The 26,992-nt window shown below is 32.9% G+C and overlaps 2 protein-coding genes across 5 annotated transcripts; both read right to left on the reverse strand.

The window, feature by feature from the left end:
* Nucleotides 1-333: 333 nt before the first annotated feature.
* Nucleotides 334-19,896, reverse strand: LOC123868829 (sugar transporter ERD6-like 15). 4 transcript variants are annotated; one of them, XM_045911478.1, is made up of 4 exons: nucleotides 19,770-19,896; nucleotides 18,642-18,780; nucleotides 4,345-4,590; nucleotides 2,246-2,424 (listed from the first exon to the last, which is right to left on the reverse strand). In XM_045911478.1, exons 1-4 carry the CDS (start codon nucleotides 19,881-19,883, stop codon nucleotides 2,309-2,311), a joined length of 615 nt encoding a protein of 204 aa, XP_045767434.1. In that variant the 5' UTR covers nucleotides 19,884-19,896; the 3' UTR covers nucleotides 2,246-2,308. The 4 variants fall into 4 exon arrangements, with proteins under 4 accessions (XP_045767432.1, XP_045767434.1, XP_045767433.1 ...); XM_045911476.1 differs by lacking the exons at nucleotides 4,345-4,590; nucleotides 18,642-18,780; nucleotides 19,770-19,896 and adding exons at nucleotides 334-1,670; nucleotides 2,527-2,702 and having other exon boundaries at nucleotides 2,286-2,424; XM_045911477.1 differs by lacking the exons at nucleotides 2,246-2,424; nucleotides 18,642-18,780; nucleotides 19,770-19,896 and adding exons at nucleotides 5,545-5,683; nucleotides 6,459-6,721 and having other exon boundaries at nucleotides 3,110-4,590.
* A 1,202-nt stretch (nucleotides 19,897-21,098) lies between these two features.
* On the reverse strand, nucleotides 21,099-24,434 carry LOC123868831 (facilitated trehalose transporter Tret1-like). The gene is made up of 3 exons (XM_045911481.1): nucleotides 24,292-24,434; nucleotides 22,592-22,730; nucleotides 21,099-22,512 (listed from the first exon to the last, which is right to left on the reverse strand). Exons 1-3 carry the CDS (start codon nucleotides 24,364-24,366, stop codon nucleotides 21,230-21,232), a joined length of 1,497 nt encoding a protein of 498 aa, XP_045767437.1. The 5' UTR covers nucleotides 24,367-24,434; the 3' UTR covers nucleotides 21,099-21,229.
* Nucleotides 24,435-26,992: the final 2,558 nt, after the last annotated feature.

Consider the following 26,992-nt stretch of genomic DNA (forward strand, 5'->3'; position numbering starts at 1 on the left):
ACTTACGTCAAAGCGAGTTGGTGGTTGAAGTTGACGCAGCACTATTGGTTCGTCAGTCATCCTTTCAATTCCACATAGACACATCACCTCACTGTTGTCTAGAGCTCTTTTTAACTGTGTGTGTGTCATTTTAACCTCAGAAACTTGCTGTCAGTAGGTACAATCGTAAAAGTCCGCATAAGTAACAAGATAACTATTCAGATAGGTACATTAACACAACTATTCGGATAGTCATTTATTAAATATAAAAAGTGCATTATTCTATATTATATCTAAAATATTCTATAAAAAAAAAATGGTAAAGTAATATTTTCTCCATAAATTTATTTATGAAAAACTTCTAAATTAATAAAAAACAGTAAGAAATATTTAACTACGTAATGGAAGCAAGTTTTTATCACACGCCGCTTCTACATTCGTCAATGGAACATCATACTTTTTCAAAACGTTATCATCTATAAAACTCTTTTCAATATCTTGTATAGTTCGGTCTTTTGTTTCGGGTAAAACCTTGTAAAGAATACAAATAAATATTGACGACATTGAGGCGTACAGTAAAAATGTTCCGTACGAGCCAAAATATTTTAAAATATAAGGAAAACTTTTTAAAGTTGATCCCATGAGTAAATTACTAAATAATGTAAAAAGGCATAAAAATAAAATTCTACCTGTTAAAGGCGTTAGTTCACTGCAAAAACACATAGACATTATCATAGGACCGCAACTTATTGATACTGAAAACCCCGTTAGTAGGAATAGAGTTAAATACTTGTTTTCTGCTACAACATTCAGTTTTACTAAATATAAATACAGTGATAAAATGAACAAAAATGTAACTCCTACAGTTGAAGAGCCTAAAAACAATGTACGCCGTTTAAGAAATTTATTTAAACAAACGCCAACATACATTCCAACTACAGTAACACCGTCTAACACAAGCATTGTCTCATATGCTGTTGATTCACTTACAGTGATTGTTTTAATGATATCTAGAACATATCCTGCACAAGCCATTTTTCCCGAAAAGTGATAAAGGCATATCGTAAGTAATGCAAATATTAGTGGTTTGTAGAATTGTTTGGCTTTCATAATGTTATATTGTTTGACAATGCGATTCTTGAGCTTACTTTTTTGACCTTCTTGCTTTTGTATTAATTTCTTTTGCGAAATGATAAGTTGCATAAGTTCTTCTTCAGAATTTTTGTCTTCTCCTTTCAACCAACGGTGCCATTTGGCACATTCATCAAAATTTCCTTTTGATGCTAGCCAAAAAGGTGATTCAGGCCAAAAAAGTATACTAATATTGTAGATGCAACATATGAAAATTAATATACCAATATTTTTCCAATGGAAAAATGTTCCGATAGCATTAGAAACCCAAATACCCCAGTAAAATGTTGCGCCTTTAAAAGTGATAAGCATTCCTCTATATCGTGGTGATGTGTATTCAGTGAGAATCATGATTGACATTGCTATTAGTACTGAAGGAAGGATACCTTGTAAAAGAGCACTCACTAAAAGCTCAGTGACGCTAGTGCTGAAGTAAAACAACAAAACGCAAACAATTGTATTAACCCATGCAATGATGAATGGTACTTTTCTCCCAAATCGTTCAGCTATCAATGGAATCATAATTGACCATATTAGTGAACCGTAGCTAGAGATAGAGTCTGTAAAAAATAGATAAGTCTAAAATCAGTAACAAAATAATGAAAAAAAGTATCAGTTTGTTTGCTAACAAGATAAAGTTGAAAACTAAAACACGACTGAGGTCGTCTAAATAAATTGTGAAATATTAGAGTAAAATTGTTTTGCTGTCACTTCGTATATTTTAATGTCGTTGTACATTTATGAACTCCTATGATTTTTTTCCTCTTTCATTTGACATCACAGTTGATACAATAGCAAAAAAAAATTGGATTCCCCCACTTTTTTTTGATGTAATATCCGTTGGATCATTTTTTTCGTAAAAATTATAGCCTATGACACCCGTACCTTCAGAACAAATCAATTGACACCTCATTTATCAAAATTGGCCCAGTAGTTTAGGCGCTACGGTGGAACACAAAGAATCTGGATACATACATACATACATACATATAAAGACTGCTAAAATCATAACCCTTCGTTTTTGCTTTGCCGAAGTCAGGTAAAAAAAAAAAACTTATTTCATCATCCAAACAAAAACTAATATATTAAATAAAATTGTTATGAATTTTTCTCACCATTTAGAGAAATTAAAAATAAATAAATTTTACTTGGCAAAAATATTAGCACGAACTTACATAACCATGAGACCATTTCCATGCTAATGATATCCGTCGAATTTGCCTCTTTCCTTATTTGTGGTATATAAACTGTCGGGGCACCGAAAAATAAACCTTGTAAGAAAAAGTATGATGCTACTCCACTGCATATAAACATCTGGGAAGAGCAATGAATTAATAATAATTAATAATAATTAATAATAATAATAATTAATCAACTGGAGCTAATTCAAAACACATAGCATGGTCAAATTCTCACTTGTCTAATCAAATAAATCCATGGAGACTTTGTTATATTAGTACTTTTCATTTGGTTTTCTTCGCAAAATTCTTTCATTTTTGTTTCGATATACTATTAAAATAAAATTACTCCTATAAAATAAGCGTTTTAACACAAGCTTAGTTCTTTTCGAATGTATTAACTTTAATGAGTCGATAACAAAAATAATAGAAACGGAGGCAGATATGCAAATTTTTTTAGGGTTCTATAGCAATATGATAAAAAGTTAATCCTATGGCTTCGTCCATCCGTCACAGGTCTTTATTTCTATCGATTTGAACTGCTTATTCATAGACTTAACATTATTATGAAAGGATTTAAAAGTATTATTATTGCAATCGCAAATGAGGCTGAAATTTTGCAGTGGGGATGCTAGGTCAGTCGAATGAAAGGGCTTTTTTAATTATACTAGAGCTTAAATATAGTTTTTGACTTGTTTTTTAAAATAAAGTTCGCAAAAAAAAAAACTGAAATACCTAATTGAAGTTTATTCAAGTTTCTCTATATATTGCACAAAAAAATAAAATGAAGTTTTAGATTTAGTGGAATTCTTTTTTCTGGAAAAATTATGTTTGGTTGGCAAATACAAAACTATCAATGTATTAATAAAACGTAATACATCATAATATTATATGACCAAGGAAAGACAATCTTTTAATTCGTATAATTTGAATTTCATGAGTGGCAAAAGGCAAGTTTAATTTTACATTATGTACCAATCATTATAACCCATTATTACTTTCATATAATAATATTATACTTTATTATCCTTGGTACATGTTTCTTTCAGATTCATTAATTCGACCTTTGTTGTCAAAATATTATCGTCACCTAAAAAATATTTTTCTATCTCTAACATTGTTTTATCTTTTGTTTCAGGCAATAATTTGTAAAGAATATAAATAAATATTGACGATACTATGGCGAAGAATAAAAATGTTCCATGTGAGTTTAAATATTTATAGAGGTAAGGAAATAATTTTAAAACGGTACCCATTAAAGCGCTACTTAACAATGCGAAAATACATAAATATAAACTTCTAGATTTTAATGGTGTCATTTCACTAGCTAAACACATACTCATTATCATAGGCCCGCAACTTATTGTCACTGAAAACCCAGCCAAAAGGAATAAAGTTAAATATTTGTTTTCTGAAACGATATTCAAATGTACTAAATACAGGTATGTCGATAAAATAAAGAGAAACATCACTCCTATAGTCGCTGAACTTAATAGTAATGTACGCCGTTTAAATAACTTAGTAAGAAAAACGCCAATATACATTCCTAGCACTGTAACGCCATCTAACACAAGCATTCCTACATACGCTGTTGATTCATTTACAGAAATCGATTTAATTATATCAATCACATATCCAGTACAAGCCAGCTTTCCTGAAAAGTGGTAAAGACACAATGCAAGTACCGACAATGTTAGCGGTTTGTAAAATCTTTTGCCTTTTATTGAAATAAATAATTTGAGTGTGTAGTTCTTTTCTTTGTCTAATTGACGTTCTTGTCTTGCATTCTTTTTTTGGTCAATTATAAGTTGTTTAAGTTCTTCTTCGGAATCTTTGCCTTCTCCTTTCAACCAGCGATGAGATTTAGCACATTCTGCAAAACGTCCCTTCGCGGCCAACCAAACTGGTGACTCAGGCCAAAATAATATACTTATCGAGTAGAGACAGCATATAAAGATCAATATACCGATGTTTTTCCAATGGTAAAAGGTTCCAATAGCGTTAGAAATCCAAATACCCCAAAATACTGTTGCACCTTGAAAAGATATAAACATACCTCTGTACTTAGGTGACGTGTATTCAGTGAGCACCATGGTAGATACCGCTATCTGTACTGCAGGGCACATTCCTTGTAAAAATCCACTTATTAAAAGTTCAGTAACACTTGTACTAAAATAAAACAATGAAACGCATATCAATGTATTTATCCATAAAATAATGTATGGTACTTTTCTTCCATATCTTTTTGCTATTATTGGGAAAATTATCGTCCATGGCAGAGATCCGTAACTGGAGATTGAAACTGAAATGAAAGTAGAAAAAATAATGAATTATTTTTGTTGTCCATTTATAAGGTACCTGTTTTGTACAGGGTTACTTAATATAGCATTCAACAGGTCATTAGCTCAATTCATAAACTTCCAAAAATACTAATAATGTTCATTAATAAATTGCACCGTGTAATAAAATTATACTTTCTTGAGTTTTCGATCGTTTCGTATTTTCAAATAGTAAAAAATTCAACTTTGAATGTTTTATGTTTTGTAATAGTGTTTTTAACCCCCGACCCAAAAAGAGGGGTGTTATAAGTTTGGCGTGTGTATCTGTGTATCTGTGTGTCTGTGTATCTGTGTATCTGTCTGTGGCATCGTAGCGCCTAAACGAATGAACCGATTTTAATTTACTTTTTTTTGTTTGAAAGGTGGCTTGATCGAGAGTGTTCTTAGCAATAATCCGAAAAAAAATGGTTCAGCCGTTTAAAAGTTATCAGCTATTTTCTAGTTTTCTTGTAGAAAAGAAGGTTAGATAACCCTTAGGCTCTTAGGTTCATAATATTCAAGTATCAATTGACAAATGTCAAGCTGTCAAGATGGACGTTGCCTAGATATACATAATTATTTATTTGAAAATGATTTGTCGGGGGTGTTGAAAATTTTTAATTTACACTTGTATTCCGATTAATTCGTAGGCACATCGAAAGTTCTTAGAGTTGCTCAAAAAATAGATGTATTACATTGAAACTGTTTTTATGCACTACATGCATATAAACTTACGAATTACTAAAACTGAAAGCCTGACAGCTCAGTAGATTAGTAATAAAATAACATTTATTTCAGAATAAGTTTATTAATAATAAATTTTGCTTTGGTAAAATAAAATTTTATCATCATTATCATTATAAACCTATCGGTAGATTATTACTGAGAGGAAGGTACTTCATGAAGGAGAAAAAAATCTGAAAAAAATTTAAACTTACACAACCAAGATACTGTTTGCATGCTAAGAGCTTCAGTCGAATTTGCTTCTTTTCGTATTTGAGGAATGAAAACTGTCGGAGCACCAAAAAATAGTCCGTAAATGAAGAAGTATGATGTTATCCCGCTGCATACAAATATCTGCGAAAACAAACGTTTAAAAATTTACTAAGCTTGTAAGTTATTCTTCATAAAAAAAAAACACCGGACTTACGTAATAGAGTAAATTCATACTAATTACTGACCCATATCCATACTAATATTATAAATGTGTATGTTTCTTTATCAGCTAGCTTCTCAAGGTACATCCATTTCGCCAATTTTAATGAAAGATAGCTTGCATTCCGGGGATGGGCATCTAGTAGTAAATATTTCGATCCGTGATCGCCTTGTGGTGATTGGAGACGGATCTCCTATTTTTTTATTTTTTTTTATTTTTTATTTATTAATTTGCAGACACAAAAAAATCCTTATAAAATATATCTCGCCAAACTGCAACACAGTTTGTTGGCGAGTTAGCGCTCAATAATTATATCCTCAGCCACGCCTTTAACCTCGAATGTTAAATATTATTAAATATATAATTACCTAACACTATTTTACAGTTTATTAAAATCTATTTTATCTTCGGGAGGTCGGAGGTCCGATACCGGGCACGCAACTTAACTTTTCGGAGTTATGTCCCTTTTAAGCAATTTTTGCTTTAACAGTGAAGGAAAACATTGTAAGGAAGAAATTCTTCATAATATTCTCATCGGTGTGTGAAGTTTGCCAATTCGCACTTCGCCAGCGTTGCGGATGCGAGATCATGATGAATAAATATTTTACAGTTTGATCCATAAACTAAAAAGGGAACGTTCTCTTTGAAAAGTAATCGAGATAGGCGAAATAAATAATGTACGTACGAAATTTTTACCTGTCTCAAAAGCGGCGTCCATGATGATGTTGTTGCACCATTAGCATTAGTATCAATAAATTTGTCTTCTTCGTAAGATTGCTCCATCTTTTGCGTATTGAACTTATTTACGCGAATTTATCAATTTTACAAAGAAGCGACCATAAGCTTAGTACAGTATGTTTCATGTGGCTATGTTGCCGAAAAAATCGTCGTATGGAGAGTAAACATCGTGTATGTGTGCGAACTTGCCACTAACTTTGGACACAAAACCACTATCAAAACCAAGATGATATTCATATCATACAGGGTTAAGAGGGGTCTCTCCGTCACTCGCTCCATACAAACGTAGTTCCAATTTCATTTGAATAATGAGCAACCAAAGTCCATGAAATTTTGCAGACATATTCTAGAAACTAATATCTATGCCTGTGGTTTTCCAGATTTTTGTTAAAATATTCGGTTTCAAAGTTACGCGGTCTTAAAAATTCACATACAAATCTTTGAGCCCCTGTAATTTTAAAACTACATATTTAAAAAAAATCTAAAACACCACAAGCACAGATATTGTTTTCTGAAATATGTCTGCAAAATTTCATGGACTTTGGTTGCTTAATATTCAAATGAAATTGGAACTACGATTGTATGGAGTAAGTGACGGAGAAAGCCCTGTTAAGCTATAAAGTTACGCAAAGGATATTTTAAAACGTGAAACTGGTATTGACACTGGTATTGAGGCAATAACACTGAATAATGCGACGTTTGTTTCAAAAACCTGTTAATATTATTTTTAATAGCTGATGCACGTGACTTTGTCCGTGCCGATTTATGCTTTCTGAAAATTCTTTGGGAGCTCTATGGGTTCTGAATAAAACGTATCATACGATATCGTGTCTAAGTTGCAAGTAAACCCCAGTAGGTATGAAATTTTGTCAACATCAGCAGTAAAAAGAAAACAGTTACACATAATATAGATATGTTTTCTCATTAACCGACTTCCAAAAAAGGAGGAGGTTCTCAATTCGTCGGGATCTTTTTTTTTTTTTTTTATGTATGTTCCCCGATTACTCAAAGACCCCTGGACCGATTTGGAATTTTTTTTTTGTTTGAAAGGGTATACTGTGCAGGTGGTCCCATATAAATTTGGTGAAGATCTGATGAATATCTTCGGAGATGGAGAACAGAACTCCTCAATGGATAGGAGCAAATTGCTCGCGATCAGTGTAATACCCAGTATTGCCCAGTTAAAACAGTAGGGTTTTAACTGGGCACAGCATATTATAGTACAGTAGGGCCACTAAAAATTGTGAAATAAAAAATTTTCAAAAGAAAAATAAAACCGACTTCAAAAACGACAAACACTAAAAAGTAAAAAATAACTTTTGTTTAGCTACACGTGTAATGCACCTAGGTATGAAGTCGGGCGAGCTTCACTCTTGGATTTCTAATTTTGTTTTAATATGCTCGCTCGACTTCATACCTAGGTGCATTACACGTGTAGCTAAACAAAAGTTATTTTTTACTTTTTAGTGTTTGTCGTTTTTGAAGTCGGTTTTATTTCTCTTTTGAAAATTTTTTTACTTATAATAATATTAATATATAGCTGTTGCCTGCGAATTCATCCGCGTCAATCCGCGAAACTAGGTAGTTACTAATTAAGTACATATATTTTGTGCTAAAGCTCGATAAAATATTGTTTCAGAATTATTATATAAATAACAAATCAAACCTTATTTCGTGGTTTAACAACATACTTAAATATACCTTATGTAACCGTCGCTCGTGATCACGACTCATGCAACTGGGTCGAAATATTGCTAGTAACTATAAATTATAGTGTTAATAAATAGTGTTACGTATACGCCGTTCATATTATATTATTCATTTTTTCATTAAAACTTCATAAACTATAGAGTAACAACATTGTAGAATTTTTTCTCAATTTTTTTCAGCACTTACTGTGGTATCATAAAAATTCTAAATTACTATCACGTGTAAACCTGAACAGATACTTGGGAATGCATTTGTTCTATTTGAAACGCTTTTTTAACTGACGTTAAAAAAACTCTCGTGCGAATGAGGCCTAAGGCTTTTACGATTACTTTGGACTATACTCGAATCTTCTGAAATATTTTAGAATGCTGAAGAATTTCCAACTGCTTCATCGACTTTTCATAAGAAATCTATACCTAGGGTGCGATGACCCAAACAGGACCCCTGCATTTCCAAACCCAAACCTTTTTCATGGATGGGGAATGGAGGGCTGCAATTCCATGGATAGGTAGATTGTGGCGTTATAGAGATATACACGGAAAAACTACACTTACTTTATATGTATATTGATAATTAACATGACGTGACCTACTTACTGTTAAGAGGATCATTGTCAACGATCCCCCGTCGATTTCCTACGTATGATATTATTGTTCTCATCTCTATCTGCCCTGGTTCGTGTATTCTCGGTTCCTAGATCGGTGCATTTGTGATAACCAATTCTAATTGCTGTGATTGGCTGAATTTACCATGTTCTTGCTGCGATAGTGAGTTTGAGCCACTAGCGGAACAATGTTAGCCGGTCAGAAATGATTGCAATTAGTCAACCTGTATGACGTCCGTGTTCTGTTTTTGATTACAAAAAAGAAAAAATTGTTGTTGCAATCATCAATTTTAGCAAATAGTGAAAGAGAGTCGACCAATCAGAGGTCACAACTACCGTCACACTTTCTGTGAAACTATGGCAGTAGGCTTACCGAGTAATGAAAACAATTTTTCATTCTGTAATGTCATGTGGCAAGTAGGGTTGCCACCTGCCTCTTTTTGATTTACAGGCTACCACCATCAAAAATACGGGGTTTAGATTTGAAGAAATTTAAAAATTTGAAGTATTTGAAGAAATAGGCGGTGGTTCTCTCTGAAATGCATGGAAAGCCTATTTAGATATTTCAGTTTATTTGTAAGTTTTGTATTTTTTCTCTGTATGTTGCCGTGTCTTGATTGGTGAACTGTGTTTGCAATGTGATTTTAAATAAAAGATTTATTTATTTAAATAGCTTTTAAAAACTCTAGTTTTGTAAAGCAAAATGTTATACATTTCATGCATACAATCTTTGCATTTTAACTTAAATTTACATTTAACTTGTAATTCCACCTTCACAGTATCAATACTATGGCCGTAGCCAGGAATCGATTTCGGGAGAGGTTTTATCAGGGCCGGAACTGAATCCTGTCATGAGGAAAATAACATTCGCTCAACTTTATGGGCTAATTACCTGGTTAGTGGAATTTCGCCTTTCAATTTGACAGTGAGATAAAATACAACAATAAAAAAGCGCGAGCGCAGTGAGCGTAAGTGTTTTTGGTTCAATTACAGAAAGAATTAAAGTGAAAGGGAAACGAGTTTAGCCATAGCAAGATTTTATTTTTAAAGCTCCCTATCCATACTAATATTACAAATACGACAGTATATCTATTTGCCTATCTATTTGTTACCCTTTCACGGCCCATCTTCTTTACCAAAATTTTGGTACTTACTATTCAGAGGTAACTTGCATCCCAGACATAAACTTTTTAGCCCGGAAAATCCCCCACGGAATTTTTAAAACTCTAAATTCATGCAAACGAAATTGCGGGGCTTACACCAAGTAATACAAATTCAAAGCGCGAGTGAAGTGAGCGCGAAATGTTTGATATATTTCCAAAAAAAAATTGGTAAGCAAATGCAAGAAATAGTGTAAGTATTATTTTAGGCTTAGGTTTTTGACGGCTTCCCAGGCGCAGTCGCCATTTCTAAATTTCTGGTCTGGTGGGAGGCTTCGGTCATGGCTAGTTATATGGTTAGTATGGCCCTAACGGCCAAGAAATTAGACTGCATCATCACTTACCACTAGAAAAGATTAAAGTCACGGGCTAACTTGTATAAAAAAAGGCTAACATCCTCAAACCAAGCCCCGCCGCCTTGGCTACGACCATGATCAATATCGAGTGGGTTTCGGCTACGCATTGCCGCAAAAGGAAAATATTCTTTCTACTGGACATAACGTCAGTGTTCGGTTTCGCCAGCCAAGTGCGAGTCAGACTCACGCACCGAGGGTTCCGATTCGGGTATTTTTTTCGACATTTTACACGAGAAATCAAAAACTGTTATGCATTAAAAAAAATATGCATAAAAATAAATAAAAATCTGTTTTAGAATGAACAGGTAAAGCCCTTTCATATGATAACCCACTTGATATATGTAGTTATCTTACTTTGAAAATTGAAAATACTAATATTTGTTCATGAACACATGACAGACGGATAGAAGGACAGATGGACAGACGGACAGACGGAAAGACAGACAGACTGATAGACAACGAAGTGATCCTATAAGAGTTCTTTTTGCTTTTGAGTTACGGAACCCTAAAAATATTTAGTTTTATTTGCCCCGTATTTTATTTTCATAATTACCGGTTTCTCTATCCTGACATACGGGGTAACCAGTAAAATACGGGGCCTCTGGCAACCCTATTCGGAAAACACTGTCACATTCAAGTTAATGTCAAATATTTTGTTTTCAATTACAGAAAGCTGCATCAATCATTATTACAATATTTTCTTTGTTGTGATTGGCTGAATTTTTGAGTTTCAGCCAATAAACAGACTGTTTGCCAATTAAACGTCATAACAATATAAATGCCAGAAAGTTTAACCAAATAAAACAAACTTAATGAGAACCTAGTGAGAATGCAAACGGCACACAATTTATAATACATATTATGTTAGTCGTATATAATAGATATTATAGTAGTCGTTCACTTTGGTAATAGTCAGATTGTCATCAGTAAAATTGATATTGGTCGATGTATCGTAAATTATTGTTTCGGTGACAAATATTTTTATTATCTATTTATCTTTGAACAGAATGGAATAGAATGAAATGGAATGGAATACAATGATAAATTTTTATTCCTGTAAACTTTTAGGTAAACTTCAAAGTGTTTTTGGATGGTCAGAAAAATTTACCACTGGTTCGGAATGCCGTTCCTACGTTTTCTAGGGTTTCGTACCTCAAAATGAAAAACGGAACTCTTATAGGATCACTTTGTTGTCTATCTCTCTGTCTGTCGTGTGTGTCAAGAAAACCTCTAGGGTACTTCCCGTTGACTCAAAACCATGAAATTTGGCAGGTAACCTAACTGCGTAATTTTGGGTAGCTTTTTTAATCGATAAAGAAAGTTTGCGACATTGTTCAATAAAAAATTTGGATTCCAACTCCTCAATCCTGATGTTGCAGGGGACCTGACTACTAAAGCTAATGGGATTTAAAAAGTGTCGATTATTAATTGATATTGAAGGTATCTATACCAAGTAAACACTTTGTCGTTGACCTCAACCCTGATGCTGTAAGAAATTGCATTCCTAAATCCTGGTGATCCCTCGGGATTTGAAAAGGATAATCCGTTTAAATATTCTTACGTGATACAGAAACAAGTTGCATCCCGGGGACGGGCTATTACGGAGAGGCAACTTTTGTTCTGGGAAATGAAAGGATCGGGATTTTTAAAAACCTAAATCCACGCGAGCGAAGCTGCGGGCATTAGCTAGTTGTAAATATATTTAGAAGCTACTATAAGATAATAGATAAGGTACTTATTTCCTTATATTTTTATTGTATGGCAGCGCGCGGTTTTAAATTATAAATTGCACGTCCTGTCCTTTTCTGTAATACATTTTTTTCTCAATATCTACCGCTTTATCTCATAGCAAGAGTCCGTAAGACATAATACAGTGAAAATAGGCAAAATATACAATTTTTGCAGTTTCCACGTCAGTACCTGTCGAATTTTTCTAACAGTGTAAGCAGCAGAGCTGAGTTTACCATCAAGTGTTGATATGTGGGTGTTCCATAGAAGCTTTGCATCTAACATTATACCGAGAAACACGGGGTTCTCCTTTATTTTCAACATATGATTATTTATCAATGAATTTATGTCATTTAAGGTCCTGGTATTGGGCAGTGTGAATTCAACACACTTAGATTTCTTTGCATTTGGAAGTAAATTGTTAGCAATAAATCAGAGAGTGACCTGTGATATGGCATTACATATAGTATACATTGTCAAAAATTATAATATTAAAGCTGTGCGTATTGCGTGAGGAATAGGTTGCAAGAGAGTTGCAACTTGCAGGGTTTGATGCATACGCTATTGCCAGCAAACATGAGACATATTTTTATCTACAGGCAACGTCTGAGTAGGTAACGCATACGTCTAACGCAAGTTGAAATGTATTTAGTTAGACCTATTGACAAGTTTGGAGTCGGGTGCAGTCTAAATGTGGCCCGTGTGTTTAGACTGTCCGTTTCTGTCAGTTTCACGTGTCGTCCCCCGCACTTCACCACCCCGCTTGCACAAATCGAGACAGCACGAAATTTTCAAGATTTCTGGGTGTAATTTCTGGTTTTCGTAGTTCCCACATAATTATAACAATATAAAATATATAACGATAATTTTTTTACTACATAATATTCATTAAATTTTCTAGGTCTGTGGTTTTTCCAAATTTCATTAAATTGCTTCGTTGTCTAGAAAAACGAGCACAAAGTTGGGCCTTTTTTTAAAGAAAAATACAAATCTTTGAGCCCCTGTAATTTTAAAACTACATATTTTTAGAAAAATCTAAAACACCACAGACACAGATATTAGTTTCTAGACTATGTCTGCAAAATTTCATGGACTTTGGTTGCTTAATATTCAAATGAAATGGGAACTACGATTGTATGGAGTAAGTGACGGAGAGAGCTCTGTTAATAATATTATAACTTCAAATTCTTTATTATCAGTTCTTATCTTATCATCCACAGAATTTAATTACATAAATCTATATTAGATGCCTTATTATTTATATCAGTTACATAATAATTGTTAACATAGCTAGTACAAGAAATAAGTTTGTCAAATTTTTACTTGACACTTTTTCTAGAAATTCAGAAATGTGTTTATGGGATGAAAAATGTGTCCAGGTATACCTACAGACGCTAAAGTTAATGGCAATTCGTATACAAGTGCGTCTCACTACACTACCACTATCTCTGTGATAGTGGTATAAAAAAAGAACAATTAAACAAACATATCGTGAAACAATTTTTTTTATCAATTAAAAAGTTATTTACGTACATACGAACTTGTACAACCTAAAAATTAACTAATCAGTTCGTGGTACTGATGCAAGAAATATATTTTTATCACACACTTCTTCTAAATTTATCAATTCTTCTTCTTCTTTTAAAATTTTATTCTTTTCTGAAAAGTGTTTCTCTATTTCTACAATTGTTTTATTTTTTGTTTCAGGCAATACATTGTAAAGAACATAAATAAATATTGATGATGATATAGCGTAAAATAAAAATGATCCGTGCGAGTTGAAGTATTTAAATATATAAGGAAAAACTTTTAAAACAGTAGCCATAACAGCATTATTTAATAAAGCATAAACACCTAAAAATAAACTTCTACATTTTATAGGAGTCATTTCGCAAGCAAAACACATGCACATTAACATGGGACCGCAACTTATTGCGACTGAAAAGCCCGTCAAAATGAATAACGTTACGTATTTGTTTTCTGATATGGCATTTAAATGTACTAAATATAAATAGATTGATAATACAAACAAAAACATTACTCCTATAGACGCTGAACCTAATAACAATGTACGTCGTTTCAGAAACTTGTTAAGAAAAACTCCAACATACATTCCAAGCACTGTAACACCATCTAACACAAGCATTCCTTCGTATGCTGTTGATTCACTTTCAGTGATTGTTTTTATAATATCTAAAACATAGCCTGTACAAGCGAACTTTCCAGAAAAATGATAAAGGCATGTTATCAGCAGACAAAATATTAATGGTTTATAAAAGCTTCTCAGTGTTATTGAGTTCCATAATTTAATACAGCAGTTCTTTTGTTCATCTAACTGATGTTCACCTTTTCGTTTTAAATTCTCTTTTTGCGAATGTATAAGTTGTTTGAGTTCTTCTTCAGACTCCGTGTCATTTCCTTTTAACCAGTGATGACATTTTGCACACTCTACAAAACGTCCCTTAGTGGCCAACCAAACAGGCGACTCGGGCCAGAATAATGAGCTCACATTGTAGATACAACAAATAAATATCAATATGCCAATATTTTTCCAATGGTAAAATGTTCCGATAGCGTTTGCAATCCATATACCCCAAAAAAATGTTGCACCTTTGAAAGTGATAAGCATTCCCCTATACTTCGGAGATGTATATTCAGTGAAAACCATGATAGCAACCGTTAATTGAACTGCAGGGAACATTCCTTGTAAAAACCCACTTATTAAAAGTTCATTAACAGTTGTACTAAAATAAAACAATAAAACGCACACCAATGTATTAATCCATAAAATGACAAATGGTATTTTTCTTCCATATCTTTCTGCAATTATGGGAAAAATTAACACCATTGGAAGAGACCCGTAACTCGATATTGACACTAAAATAAAATAATGTATTCCATAAAAGGTTCCGCATGAAAAATTTAATATTTTTGAACTCTATAAACTTACACAACCAAGACATTGTTTCGACGCTAATAGCTTCTGTTGAATTCGCTTGTTTTCGTATTTGCGGAACAAAAACTGTCGGGGCACCAAAGAATAATCCATAAATAAAAAAGTGTGATGTTACTCCACTGCATAGAAACATCTGCAAGGTACAATATTTAACCTCTAGATCAAATAAAAATACGAATTTAAATAAATATATATGCTAATTGTTATTTATAGCGGCAAAAGTACACATTCTGTGACAACTCTCTACCTATTATAGCTTGCTGACAGACAGACAAATGGACAGATGGACGCGAACGGATGGATGGAGGCTTAGAAATAAGGTCCCGTTGCACACTTTGGGTACGGAACCCTAAAAACATCAAAATTAGTTCATTGATTTTTGAGAAAATCTTGAACACATACCTATAATAATATTATATACGAAAATCACATACCTACATAATAGGTATATAAAAGGAAAAGTTATCTGACTGACTGACTGATCTATCAACGCACAGCTAAAGCCACTGGACTACACTAGCTATTATGACGTAATCATCAGCTAAGAAAGGATTTTTCAAAATTAAACCCCTAAGGGTTTAAAATAGGGGTTTGAAATATGTGTAGTCCACGCGAACGAAGTCGCTATCATAAGCTAGTATTATATACGGGTTGAATTCAGACCCTCCTTTTTTGAATTCGGTAAAGTAATAGTAAGTGAATTGTATGTGAACGAAATCCCTCACCTGTCTTAATACCGGGGTCCATGAAGTCTTTCTGGTGCTGGTAATAGTAAAATCTTTTTCGTGTGATTTTTCCATTTTTTAAAAAGGTCTTATAAAAATTATGTTTATCACCAAACACGAGCTTATGAACTGTTCAAATGCAATTAAATGATGACAGCATAATAAGGTTTATTTGTAAAAGTTTGATACCTGGCGTCTGTATAACTGGTTTGAATTATCGGAATATTATTATTGACTCCAGCAGATAATATTATTAAGATACGTGCCATTTAAGGCAAAACAGCATGTTAAAATCCCATCCGCCATCTATGCAATCTACCTTATATCTTGGCAAAATGTTTTTGACAAACTACTGATATGTAACATGATAAAATCTGTATCTGAATTTGCCCTCGTCTGTCTGTCTATCTTTCTGCCAGTCCGTCTGACAGGAACTTATAACTTCTGAACTAATTAACGTAATTACATCACAAATAACATGTAAATCGATAGAAATAATATTTAAAAAGTTTGAAGGGGCGTTCACACTTCACAGAAGCAAATGGAGGTGAAACACATTTTATCTTTACATTGGCTACAAAAATTTTAAATGGACCCCAAAACTATTTTTGAGAGTTCATACTAAAATTTAAAAATTAGTGAAATAATGTTAAGCTAGTAAGAATGTACGTGAGAATGGTTAGGTATTTATACTGAAACACAGGTCTCTGTTCAAAGAATCTAACTGATGTTTTGTTATAATCCATAATTTAAAGGTTACTTACCATAAAATACTGGAGAAGGGTAGATCACAGGATTGCAAACAATGGAAGGCATGTGCTTTAGGAGATTTTTGCTGAAGACACTCAAAGTGAAGAGATACAAACATACTGATATTAAATGCGAAATGTATTTGTCTGACTGTTACCTTTTGTGGGCCCATTTGCTTAGCCAATTTTGATAAAATTTGGTCCAGAGATACTTAAATCTGGCATTTTTTAACCTAAAAAATCAAAAAATCTCCACAATATTTATAAAACCTAAATCCGCGCAGACAAAATTGCGGGCTTCACCTTAATAATAAAAAGGAAAATAAAAAATATTATACCTAAAAGGTTTTATTCAAATTTTCTACAACTATTATCGCAAAAGTTAAAATGCCTAACTTAAACAAATTGGTAGTCACCGGGGACTGTCAACTGATGTGAAAACTTAAAACTATGAATTAATGACAGTGGCTCATTAATTGCAAAATCAAAAATTAAAATAACATTTTTTTTAATAATAAATTTATTTATTTAATAAAATGTAGGTACATTATTTCAACAAAATGTAGGTACATTATTTCAACATATTATTAAAAAAATTTATTTATTTATTAAAAAAAAAAACATAATTTGTAAACCATTACTATGCCATTAATATCAGTTTAGTTTTAACATCTCTCGACACTTCAAGCATTATTAACTTTGAGGTGTCGGTAACGCTTATAGCTTACAGTTTTTACACATTCTGAAATCGCCCAACGTGCCTAAATATTTTTTCGTATCAATTAATTATGAGAATTGTGTTTTACGAAATTCTTCTGGATTCATCAACTCTTCTTCTTCTTTGACAATTTTGTTATCATCTGCAAAATACCTCTCTACTTCTAAGATTGTTTTATCCTTTGTTTCTGGTAACACTTTGTAAAGAATGTAAATAAATACTGACGAAATAAAGCCATAGAATAAAAATACTCCGTGCAAATCAAGATATTTAAAAATATAAGGAAAATTTTTTAGCACAGTACCCTTCATAGCACAACTTAATAATGCGTAAATGGCTAGAAATAAACTTCTACATTTTATCGGGATCATTTCGGTAGCAAAACATGTACACATTATCATAGGACCGCAACTTATTGCTATTGAAAAGCCCGTCAAAATGAATAAAGTTAAGTATTTGTTTTCCGATATGACACTCAAATTTACTAAATATAAATAGGTTGACAAAATAAACAAAAACATTACTCCTATAGATGCCGAGCCTAATAACAATGTACGCCGTTTTAGCAACTTATTAAGAAAAACTCCAGCATACATCCCAAGCACTGTAACACCATCTAACACAAGCATTGCTTCGTATGCTGTTGATTCATTTACAGTGATTGTTTTAATAATATCTATGACGTAGCCTGTACAAACCAATTTTCCTGAAAAATTATAAAGGCATAATGTATATAGACAAAATATTAACGGTTTATAAAACCTTTTAGTTGTTACAGAGTTAAAAAATTTAATACAGCAGTTATTTTGTCTATCTAATGAACGTTCTTGTTTTCGTCTTAAATTCTCTTTTTCCAAAAATATAAGTTGTTTAAGTTCTTCTTCAGAATCTGTGTCTCCTCCCTTTAACCAGCGATGGCATTTTGCACACTCATCAAAACGTCCGTTCGTAGCCAGCCAAACAGGTGAGTCAGGCCAGAATAATGAGCTCATATTGTAAATACAGCAAATAAATATCAAAATGCCGATATTTTTCCAATGGTAAAATGTTCCAATAGCGTTTGAAATCCATACACCCCAAAAAAATGTTGCAGCTTTAAAAGTGATAAATATGCCTCTATACTTGGGAGACGTGTATTCGTTGAGAACCATGATAGCGACCGTAAATTGTATTGCCGGCAGCATTCCTTGTAAAATTCCACTTATTAAGAGTTCAGTAACACTTGTACTAACATAAAACAACAAAACGCATACCAATGTATTAAGCCATAAAATAATGTATGGTACTTTTCTCCCATATCTTTTTGCAATTAAGGGGAAAATTAAAGTCCATGGAAGAGACCCGTAGCTGGAGATGGACACTGAAATAAAAATTTCTATTTCTGAAAAGTTCAGGGCGTATTATTTGAATCGTTGGAATAAAATAATAAACTCACACAACCAAGATGCTGTTTCCATGCTAATAAATTCTGTTGAATTTGCTTCATTTCGTATTTGCGGAACAAAAACTGTCGGGGCACCAAAGAATAATCCATAAATAAAAAAGTTTATTGTTACTCCACTGCATACAAACATCTGTAAAGAACAAACAAAGCTTAATAGCAGATAATGTGATTTGAAATGTTTTTTTCGGAACAGCGTTACCGGGTGTGGTGGCAAGGGGCTGAGCCCTTGGGCTCGAAGAAATAACCGGAGAGGTCGGGGGGCAACGTCCTCCTAAGGGTGCCTCCTATGAGGCTTGGATCACGACTTATGATGACGTTGGGATAGATACTTTGGTTGGACTTGATTAGTCAGTGCGCCCACAAGGTCGTGGCGTGAGCCCACATCTCGGGGTGACGTTAGAAATTGATGACTTCGTCTTTGCCAGCGAAGACGCGGTAGGGGGGTTGAATTTGTGTGTTGCCGTACAAGATAGGGTGCATTGTTGATCATGATATTTTGATCGTTGGGGTTGTTAAGGACGTGCTTAGGGCGTCTTTTATTGGGGGGGTCATCAGGTTAATCGGGGGGTATATTAGGCTGCCTCAACCACTGGAGGTATTCAAACGAAAATACTGACTCTTATTTTGCGATCAAAAAACTCATCCGATCAACTGCGAAAAACAGTCAAAAGTACTTCGACTGTCGACACTGGGCAGAAGCAGTTTTGACTGAAATTTCGGCCAAAACTCGTCGGTGACTTTAGTCATAACTAAGTCCATAAATATTATGAGATTAGGACATAATATGAGCTCAAGAACAAAATTGGTGAACCCTGACTCAAAGCTGCCGTCACTCATCGCCGCAGCCGCCAAAGTAGCGATATCCGAGGTAAGACGTAGAATATTTAATTTTTTCTAGTTAAAACCACTTTTGACCAATCTCTTTAGTCAAAAGTCTAAAAGTAAAATAAAGTTAAAAAGGATTTAGAGAAATTCCAAACAGAATTTAAAAAAAAGTCGCTAAGAATAAGGCAGTTAGCAATAATATCAAACATAAATACTTATTGGACTCATAATAATTATTATTTGAATAATTATTATTAGACAATACCAAAAATAAAACGAGAACAAAATTGTTACCTGTCTTAACAATGGTGTCCATGTAGTCCCAATAGTTAAATATTTTTCGTATGATAGTTCCATTTTAAAGGGATTCTTATAAAAATATAAAGTATCAACACGCTCATTTATCATACCTTAATGTATCATCCAAATGTGATAAAAAGTAACAGCGTAATAATGTCTACCTTATCGTAAAAGTTTAATGATGGAAATTAGCAGATGTTCACGAATTTGTTTAAATTATCTATACCTACTTATAATAAAACTGTAACTGGACGATTTCTGTACAATATATTTTGAAAATTTTAATCTAAGGAAACAATCAAGCAAGCAAGTCAATCGCGATCACTTAATCGCAAGACACACAATATGAGATAGATATGCCTCTATCTACCAGTGAACGAATTTTCATAATCAGACTATTAGTTCCGGAGATTATCACTAATTTACAAACTCACAAACTAACATACTTCCTTATAATAATATTAGTATCTGTAGATTTATCTCAACTTTATTTTTAACTAGAGGATGCTCGCGACTTCGTCTGCGTGGATTTAGGTTTTTAAAGATCCCATGGGAACTGATGAAAGTGTGTCTGTCTGTCTGTAGCAGACAGACAGACAGACACACTTTCGCTTTTTTAATATTAGTATCGGATATTAGTATGGATAGAATATGATACCCGCTTCTTTGTCCACGTAGATGTAGGTATAGGTTTGTAAAAATACCGTGGAAACGAGTACTATAGGTCTATAGTAGAAGCTTTTAGTATTGACTTTTTCTAATAAGAAATCCTCAGTACGTACCTGCCTTCTAACCAGGAGTTTAGAAGTTGGCGGTGATTCACTCCCGTGCCTCGGAGAGCATGTAAAGCCATCGGTTCTGCGCCTGATACTTTTCTGGTTGTGTTGGATGTAGGAACCAGAGAGTGCACCTGTGTTTACGTGCACCTACCTAGATACCTAAAGTATTATAATATTATAATATCTCCCGCACACTGGGCTAATTTCTATTGAAATTGGCCGCCGTGGCCAAAATTCGGTTAGGAGGACATTATCTATATCCATGCTAAAAACATTGGTTCATTTTGCTTGGTTGTAGCGCCATTGTAGGACAAACTAACAAACAAACATACTTTCGCACTTAAACTATTGATTAAATTTTTTATTGATCACATTCTCCATGGTGAATTTATCATAAAGTTGTGAATAGGACTATTTAATTATTGGACTTTTAAGACAAAGCCAATAATAACTCACAAATATAACTAAAGTATATTATACTTACTCATACACAACGTAACTGCCAAACGCTACTACTAAAGAGAAAGAATTAGGTACAAATAAATTAAGTTAAAAAAGTAATATTTTAAATTTTATTAGGCACAGAAATAAGATTTTTGCATATTAATACTTATTCTACTTTTTTTTTAAATGACTGCCTGTTGCTTGTGCTATATCAAAAATAAATGGAAAGAATTATTTTAAACAAGCTTGTTCTGCATTAATCAATTTTTCTTCTTCTTTTAGAACATTGTCATCACCTGAAAAATATTTCTCTACTTCTAAGATTGTTTTATCTTTTGTTTCGGGTAATACTTTGTAAAGAATATAAATAAATATCGATGACACTAAGGCGTAGAATAAAAATGCCCCGTGTGAGTCGAAATATTTGAAAGTAAAAGGAAACATTTTTAAAACGGTACCCATAATAGTATTATTTAGTAGTGCAAAAATACTTAAAAATAAACTTCTACACTTTATAGGTGTCAATTCGCTAGCCAAACATTTACACATCAACACAGGACCGCAACTGATGGCTAGTGAAAAACCCACCAAAATGAATAAAGTTAAATATTTCTTTTCTGATATGATATTCAAATGTACTAAATATAAATAGGTTGATAAAATGAACAGAAACGTCACTCCTATGGATGCTGAGCCTAATAACAATGTACGCCGTTTTAGCAACTTATTAAGAAAAACTCCAGCATACATTCCAAGCACTGTAACACCATCTAACACAAGCATTGCTTCGTATGCTGTAGATTCATTTACAGTAATTGTTTTGATTATATCTATAATGTATCCTGTACAAGCCAACTTTCCTGAAAAATGATAAAGGCATGTAGTGAATAGACAAAATATTAATGGTTTATAAAACCTTTTAGCTGTTATGCAGTTACATAATTTAATAAAGCAGTTCTTTTGTTTATCTAATTGAAGTTCTTGTCTTCGTCTTAAATTCTCTTTTTGCGAATATATGAGTTGTTTAAGTTCTTCTTCAGAATTTGTGTCATCTCCTTTTAACCAGCGATGACATTTTGCACATTCCTCAAAACGTCCCTTAGTGGCCAACCAAACAGGCGACTCGGGCCAGAATAATGAGCTCACATTGTAGATACAGCAAATAAATATCAATATGCCAATATTTTTCCAGTGGTAAAATGTTCCAATAGCGTTTGAAATCCATACACCCCAATAAAATGTTGCACTTTTGAAAGTGAGAAATATACCTCTATACTCAGGGGATACGTATTCAGTAAGTATCATGATAGCGATCGTCAAATGTGCTGCAGGGAACATTCCTTGTAAAAACCCACTTATTAAAAGTTCAGTAACACTTGTACTAAAATAAAACAACAAAACGCATACTAGTGTATTAAACCATAAAATGGCGTATGGTACTTTTCTCCCATATCTTTCTGCAATAAAGGGAAACATTAAAGTCGTGGGAAGAGACCCGTAGCTGGAGATAGACACTGAAATAAATATTTTTATTTCATAAAGAGTTCCATGTGTACCTTTACTTTAATTTGTTGGAATTAAATACAAACTCACACAACCACGATGCTGTTTCCATGCTAATGAATTCTGTTGAATTTGCTTCTTTCCGTATTTGCGGAACAAAAACTGTCGAGGCACCAAAGAATAATCCATAAATAAAAAAGTTTATTGTTACTCCACTACATACAAACACCTGTAAGAAACAAACGTCTTAAGCAAACAGACATGTGATTTGAAATTAAACTACCTATAGTACTCTTATGATACGACTTTAGAACAGTAAGAAGTACTTACCTACTTTTCATTATAAACTGTCAAAAATAGTTAGACTATTATAGAGATTACTGATAGTTAAAAGTATGACTACTTTTGCAGATAACGTTAACTGGATAAGAATTTGGTTCTAACTTCCAAAAAAAAAATTTCAAAAGAAAAATAAAACCGACTTCAAAACCCACAAGCACTAAAAAGTAATAAATAATTTTTGTTTAGTTAACGTGTAATGTACCTAGGTATGAAGTCGAGCGAGCATACCTAATAAAACAAAATTAGTAATCCATATGTGAAGCTCGCCCGACTTCATACCTAGGTACATTACACGTGTAACTAAACAAAAATTATTTATTACTTTTTAGTGCTTGTGGTTTTTGAAGTCGGTTTTATTTTTCTTTTGAATTTTTTTTATTTCACAATTTTTAGTGGCCCTACTGTACTATAATATGCTATGCCCAGTTAAAACCCTACTGTTTATTATTACTAAGCTATTACACTAATCGCGAGCAATTTGCTCTTATCCATTGAGGAGTTCTGTTCTCCATCTCCGAAGATATTCATCAGATCTTCACCAAATTTATATGGGACCACCTGCACAGTATACCCTTTCAAACAAAAAAAATAATTCCATATCGGTTCAGGGGTCTTTGAGTAATCGGGGAACATACATTAAAAAAAAAGATTCCGACGAATAGATAACCTCCTTTTTTTGAAGTCGGTTAAAAATAAACATTAGAATATCAGAACATATTAATTAATGAGGCATTTATCATCATACAACATACCTTTACATTTAAAAATTTGTTTACGAAAAACATTTGGAAAATGCAGTTTAAAAGATCTGTATTTATAATGATAAACTGGCAAACTGAAGAAGAAGTGGTAGTAAAAAAGGTACCTAGGGTACAATAATTATCTAATTAGACTCTAGTTGACACGCCCCGCTTCGCCTGGATGGTTTTATTTATTTCATGGATAAAATAATTTATGTGATACACACACACACACAACTTATGTACATCTTCGTCGTGATAATGAAACTTGTAATTAATTGCATTGAAAACTTTAGGTACCGATATTTTTTTACCGAAATGCAAAATGGAAGGAATGTGTATGTATTATATACGCAATATATTATGTTATATATAATATATGGGATATACATATATTGTATACATATATATAACACCCATTTACAGACTAGTGTAATTATTCTATTAAAATATTATTTAAATTTTAATTCTAAGTAAATCTCTTGCGTGGCGTTATGTTAAATCTAGATTGTAAAAATAATTTTGTGTACGCTTTGATTACGGATAAATAAAAATAAAATAACTATTTTACGAGCACCTTCCTCTGATCAAAATTTTCAAAAAGTATTTAATGTACAAAAATCATCCAGTTACAATTTTACTATAAATATAGATTTGAATAATTTATTAGACGATAAGAAAATATAACGTGAACAAAATTATTGTCACCTGTCTTAATAGCGGTGTCCATGAAGTCTTAGTGGTATTGGTTTTAGTAAAATCTTTTTCGTATGATTGTTCCATTTTTAAAATGGTTCTTATAAAAATAACATGTTAGCACGAGCTTAACTGTCGTCCAAATGTGATAAAATTGCAACAAAATAGTAATGTCTAATAACGTGTGTACCTTATAGATAAAATTTAATTGTCCATAAGGTAACTAGCAGAAGTTCGCGAATTTGCTTGAATTATCGGAAATACCTACTGAGTCTGTCAATATTTAGGCATAACAACAGATCACGCTGGTTTGTGGTAGTAGTCCCTTCCATCTAATTATAGTAATTGTGTGCTGTACTCTCTTATCGATTTTATGTCAATTAATGCCTTAAAACAATATAATCTGATAAACAATAATAATAATAAAATTGATTTTATTTAAGAGGGTGTTACCAAATGTCACAGTCAGTGAAAGCTATAATCCAATAAAAAATGGACAGTTATTATCCACCGTTGGAAATTTTTATAACTTAAGAGGGCTCTCTCCGTCACTCGTTTCCACTCGTTTCATACAATCGTAGTTCCAATTTCATTTGAATATTAAGCAACCTATAAGCAACTAATATCTATGTCTGTGGTTTTCCAGATTTCTGTTAAAATATTCGGTTTCAAAGTTACGCGGTCGTATAAATTTTTATACAAATCTTGGAGCCCCTGTAATTTTAAAACTACATATTTTTAGAAAAATCTAAAACACCACAGACACAGATATCAGTTTCTAGAATATGTCTGCAAAATTTCATGGACTTTGGTTGCTTAATATTCAAATTAAATTGGAACTACGATTGTATGAAACGAGTGGAAACGAGTGACGGAGAGAGCCCTGTTAAGCGGAATTTAAAATGAATAATAGACATGAATCCAGAAATACTCCTATTTTTTCAGAACTGATTACGATAAAGTTATTTATGATCTAAAGTATATATCCTGGATAGATTATTTTGCTGAATCTGAGGATGTTTACGCCATGGTGTCGATATTACGAGTAGGTATCCATTATTTGTAACCTCGTTCCTTTCAAGAAGCCCAAAACAAAACCCATCCAGTATGATTTTCTCCTAAATTAATTAAACTACTTATTATTTTATTTTATTTTATTCCTTTATTTGTAAACAACAGCGGTACAATTATTATAATTTTACATTTTAAACTATATAAAAATAAGGCCAAATAGGTTTACAATATTTAAATTACAATATTAAAATTAGGATACGTGTTATAATAATAATCATCATCATCTTCATCAAACTGTGGACGTCCATTGCTGGACATAGGCCTTCCCTAAAGAGCGCCACCACACCCGGTCCTCGGCCTTCCTCATCCAGCCACTTCCCGCCAGCCGCTTAATATCATCGGTCCATCGTGTTGGAGGGCGTCCCACACTACGTTTGCTTAAACGCGGTCTCCACTCAAGGACCTTCCGGCTCCAACGGCCATCGCCTCCACGACAAGCATGGCTTGCCCACTGCCACTTCAGCTTGCTAATAGTTTGGGCTATGTCAGTGACCTTGGTTCTCCTGCGGATCTCCTCATTTCGGATCTTATCCCTCAAGGAAACTCCTAACATAGGCCTCTCCATAGCTCGCTGAGCAACTTTGGATTTGTGGACAAGGCCGTAGGATAAATACGTACACGTATACGTGACATTTTATTTATATGTAATCACTTTGCAGCGCCCTGACGGGGCTTCATGTTGTAATATTATAATTATTTTCTATTATGATGTAAAACATGAATGCAAATAAATAAAGAATAAAGAATAAAGAATAAAAATAATGACGTAAACTGAAAAAACTATGGAAAAAACTAATGAAATCGAGCAAATAACAAAAAGTTATAAGCATTTAAATATTTCAGATTAGACAAAGATAGCGATAATAGCATTTTGACGTCACTCCGTGCTAATGCCATAGTAGCTACATACAAATTTTCGTTTTGCGAGAAAGGGATAGAAGACCCTCCCACTCCAAAATTAAAATGCCTGTAACTTTGTAAATCTTTGTTGGATTTGAATATTTTTTTCAGCGTACGTCATTATTTTTATCCTAGTTTATAATAAAGTAATAATATTTATCAAATTCAAAAGTAGACAAATACCCAATTGTGATATTCTTTCGAATTCTATTCAAGGGTCGAGGGTTCGACCCCGGGCAAGCACCTCTATCTTTTCGGAGCTATCTGCTTTTTGAGCAATTAAATATAACTTGCTTCAACAGTGAAGAATAACAGTGTGAGGAAACCTGCATGCCTGAAAGTTCTCCGCAATGTTCTCAAAGGTGTGGGAAGTCCGCCAGTTCGCATTATTGAAAATTACTTTTTTTGTAAAAATTTGTATTTTGTAATGAATGTTTCTTATATATTATTAAAATCTTCTTACGTCCACTTTGAATACTTATTAATTATTACTTTTAAGTATTAATATAATACTACACTAAACAATTTAGGGGTCCGTGAGACCCCATGCCCATACTAGTGTTACAAAAAACAAGTATCCATAGTTAAAGGTTAAAAAGGATTAATAAAGATAATTATGAACAAGGAAATGAGCAAAGATTTAGCGAAATTTTCATAAATTTTGTTGTAATAAATTTAAATTGTAATTTGTTATTAAATAACATAAACATAGTGATAATAACTTAAAATTACCTATATG

The sequence above is a fragment of the Maniola jurtina genome, chromosome 10, assembly GCF_905333055.1.
Source record: "Maniola jurtina chromosome 10, ilManJurt1.1, whole genome shotgun sequence".
Lineage (NCBI taxonomy): Eukaryota > Metazoa > Arthropoda > Insecta > Lepidoptera > Nymphalidae > Maniola > Maniola jurtina.